The sequence below is a fragment of the Teleopsis dalmanni genome, chromosome X (genome assembly GCF_002237135.1).
Source record: "Teleopsis dalmanni isolate 2A chromosome X, ASM223713v2, whole genome shotgun sequence".
In the NCBI taxonomy this organism is placed as follows: Eukaryota; Metazoa; Arthropoda; class Insecta; order Diptera; family Diopsidae; genus Teleopsis; species Teleopsis dalmanni.
In genome coordinates this window covers 13,645,616-13,648,916 of record NC_051848.1, presented here as the reverse complement: position 1 = coordinate 13,648,916, position 3,301 = coordinate 13,645,616, and the positions used below count along the sequence as shown (strand labels likewise).

The 3,301-nt window shown below is 37.2% G+C and overlaps 1 protein-coding gene across 1 annotated transcript; it reads right to left on the bottom strand.

Annotated features, from left to right (window-relative positions):
• Window positions 1-746: 746 nt before the first annotated feature.
• On the bottom strand, window positions 747-1,936 carry LOC119662329 (cuticle protein 16.5-like). Its single transcript, XM_038071930.1, has 2 exons — window positions 1,826-1,936; window positions 747-1,752 (listed from the first exon to the last, which is right to left on the bottom strand). Exons 1-2 carry the CDS (start codon window positions 1,829-1,831, stop codon window positions 1,204-1,206), a joined length of 555 nt encoding a protein of 184 aa, XP_037927858.1. The 5' UTR covers window positions 1,832-1,936; the 3' UTR covers window positions 747-1,203.
• Window positions 1,937-3,301: the final 1,365 nt, after the last annotated feature.

Genomic DNA, 3,301 nt, shown 5'->3' with positions numbered 1-3,301 from the left:
GGATCAAAGGATAAGTGAAAAGCCCTTGTAGAATGGAAAATAATCAATAATGAAAGATGAAATGCTTATGAAAAGAAAACGCAAAAAGATTTCTATGAACCGAAGCAATCTCCTCACTTCAAACTACAACCGAGTTTAAATGTAAAGAATACAGTACAGCACTGTATATAGTACATAGTGGAATATCAAATATTTATTAATATCCTAAATATATAAGGTAAGACCTCAGGCTATGCAGATTTATTCTAGTTGCAGCACGTCGTAACCTTCTGTAATAATACAAAAAACACCTTGCGAGCTTTTATACCCTAATGTTAGCTCAATTCGAAGAGGGGAATAAAAAAGTAATCTGTCAGAATTGAAAAGGTCCACCTATTCTTGCTAATAAAAAAAAAAGAATTATCAAACAATGTTTTTGTGAATATACTTGAATTATAATAAGAGCAATTATAACTTATATTAAATCTAGAATTAAAAAGGGCAATGAGGTCGGTGATGTTCAACAAATAACACATGCATATGTACTACATCATACACTCTCAGGCAATATTGATTTCTTCCGCATTATTTTGAACTAATTCGGCTCTAATATCATTTCATCAAAATTAAGTGATGTTAGAGGAATTGTTAAGTATCATAATTAATGGTCTACTTAGGCTAAAAAGAAAGATATTGAAAGTAATTTTGACAAATCAATGTAAACTATAACAGCTACTACTTTTGTTTATAATAAAATAATGATTATCACAAAAATATATTTATTTTATTTTTATTCAAAGTATCTTAGTTGACAACATGAGGATAGGGAGTCTCTTCGTCTTTAAGAATGTTTTCAAATGCTTGTCTTAAAGATCGGAAACTATTATAATGAAAGGACAGATAAATAGATAGAATTCGTGACTTAGAAGAGCGTAAGGATAAATCACATAAATGCAGATATGAATGTAATGAGCATAAATGTGGCGAACCAATATCACAAAGAATGATAGAAATAAACTCAAAAAGGAAACGAAAAAGAAAAATTTAAAGAAAAGAAAATAAGTTTAAAATTAAATCTTATATGTAATTTTGTTTTTGTGTTGCAACTTTAAGTTTTAAGTTATAACTAAATTTCACATGCAGCTGGAGTCAATTGAAAATGCGGTCAGGCCATCATCATTCGTCTACATTGCACACAAATAAATTAAAAATTTCGCATTCAACTTAGTGTGTGCCAGGCGCGGGTTGTAGATTAACGGAAGCAGCAGAGCTGAGATGTCCAGCCAATGGTGCGACATGGACAGCGCCACGAGTCTTAGCGACATATGTGCCAGCAGCGGGTACCACAGCAACGGCAGCAGGTGCGACAACAGCTGGAGCAGCTGCGACAACAGCTGGAGCAGCAGCAACTGAAATGGCTGGAGCAGCGGCAACGACTGCTGGAGCAGCAGCAACTGAAATGGCTGGAGCTGCGGCAATGACTGCTGGAGCAGCAGCAACTGAAATGGCTGGTGCTGCGGCAACAATTGCTGGAGCGGCGGCAACAACAGCTGGGGCAGCATGAACGGCAGCTGATACTACAGGTACGGATGCGACGGAAGCTTGTATAGCAGTTGAAACAACGGGTACTGAAGCGACCGAAGCTTGCACGGCAACTGTGGCTGGTGGTGTACCAGAGAGCACTAAAGGACCATGTGCTAAACCAAGACCGAGTGGCAAAACTGATGATTGCACACCAAGGGCCAAGGCAAGAAGGACAACGGCAAAGACGCACTATACCAAATATTCACAAAAAATTTAATTAAAATATCTGGAACTTTAAGTTTAGATTCATTTTTTGTCTTACCTTCATTTTGATTGATAGAATTTGTTTACTTTCTTAACGGTTTGAAACTAAGAACCTTACTAATGATAACAACAAGACTGGCTCAAACTTTTATAGCAGAAAGTAGATTGCGGTCAACTGAAAACTGCTCCAGAACTAATTCAGAGCAAGCGACTGTTTCTCAGCTTCTGTAGTGTTTTGCATATCTCAAGAAAAGTGCGGAAACTTACGCTGCTGTTAAGTGGTTCTGTAGCGCCAATAAATTTTAATTTCCATAAATTAATTATAAAACACTTTAAACTAGATTAGGCGGTCGCTTTGTGTACTTACACTTGTAATCGCTGCGCTTGCGCACGAGTTCTTGGCTTTGACCTTGCATTCTGTGATTTCCATCTAAGTTTTCGTTATCGAAACTCGTTGGCGCATGTCAGATTTTAATTACATTTGATTACGTAAAGACTACAATTGAAGTCAGAAACTATATGAATCTTGTGTGCAATGTTGCTATTGCCCAACTCAATATACGAGTTTGCAGAAAATGTAGAAGCCCTTGAAATAGGTTTAATATAAAACAGGTTAGGGTGCCCCAATTTAATCTCATTATCAAGGTTTGTTGGATAAATGACGACATACCAACGAAAAAAGTGTTGGAAACGGCAGTTGGGAGTAGAGGGCACTTAGGTGGACAATGGGGCACTAACCACGTCCCATCTGGGGAATGCATTTGAGGAATTCGAAGGCCATTGTGTGGACGAAATGAAGTGTGGAATATGATTTTTTAACCATTCTTGGTTCACATGGTTCACCAGGCTCGATGAAAACGATTGGATAGCATTCATCGGCGGTCGCAGCTGCCCATATCATTACTTGAGATGGAAAATTACTTCGAGTGAGTATTCGTATTCTCAAATATTCGGCAGTGAGTTCAGTTGAGTAAACACGATCATTTTCAGAGTTTGTGAACTCGTCAGTGAACTCCTCAAATTTTTTCTCATCAGAGAACCCAATGTTTGGCAATTCGCCAAGTTTGTGCAAGCATAACTCCTTTGCTCTTTCGAGTCCAACTTTTTGTTTCATTGGTGTAAGATCTTGTGCCTTTTGCAACTTCTATAGCTTTACCTTGAGCTTGTTTTGGAATATGTGTCATATGTTTCGCTGAGATATATTCGGTTCTTTGCAATTTGATTACCACTACGACGTGGTTTTCATTTAAGTCGAGGTTTCACTTTCCGAACCATTTCAGGTGGTGTTGTTGTTTTTTTTCGTCTACCACCACAACGTTAGGCAACGCTATCTGTACTACAATAACAATTTATGGTAAATAAATAATAAATAATCATTTTATAAATTTTGAAGGGTTTGACCTCACGAACAATATCTAGTTGTGATTTTCCGGTCAAGCATAACACAATCAAATTACAATCTTTGAATTGCATTTCGAATAAGTTTTGTTCTATAAAACTTAGACGCAAATGCTTGTGGTGGCTTGTAAATGAC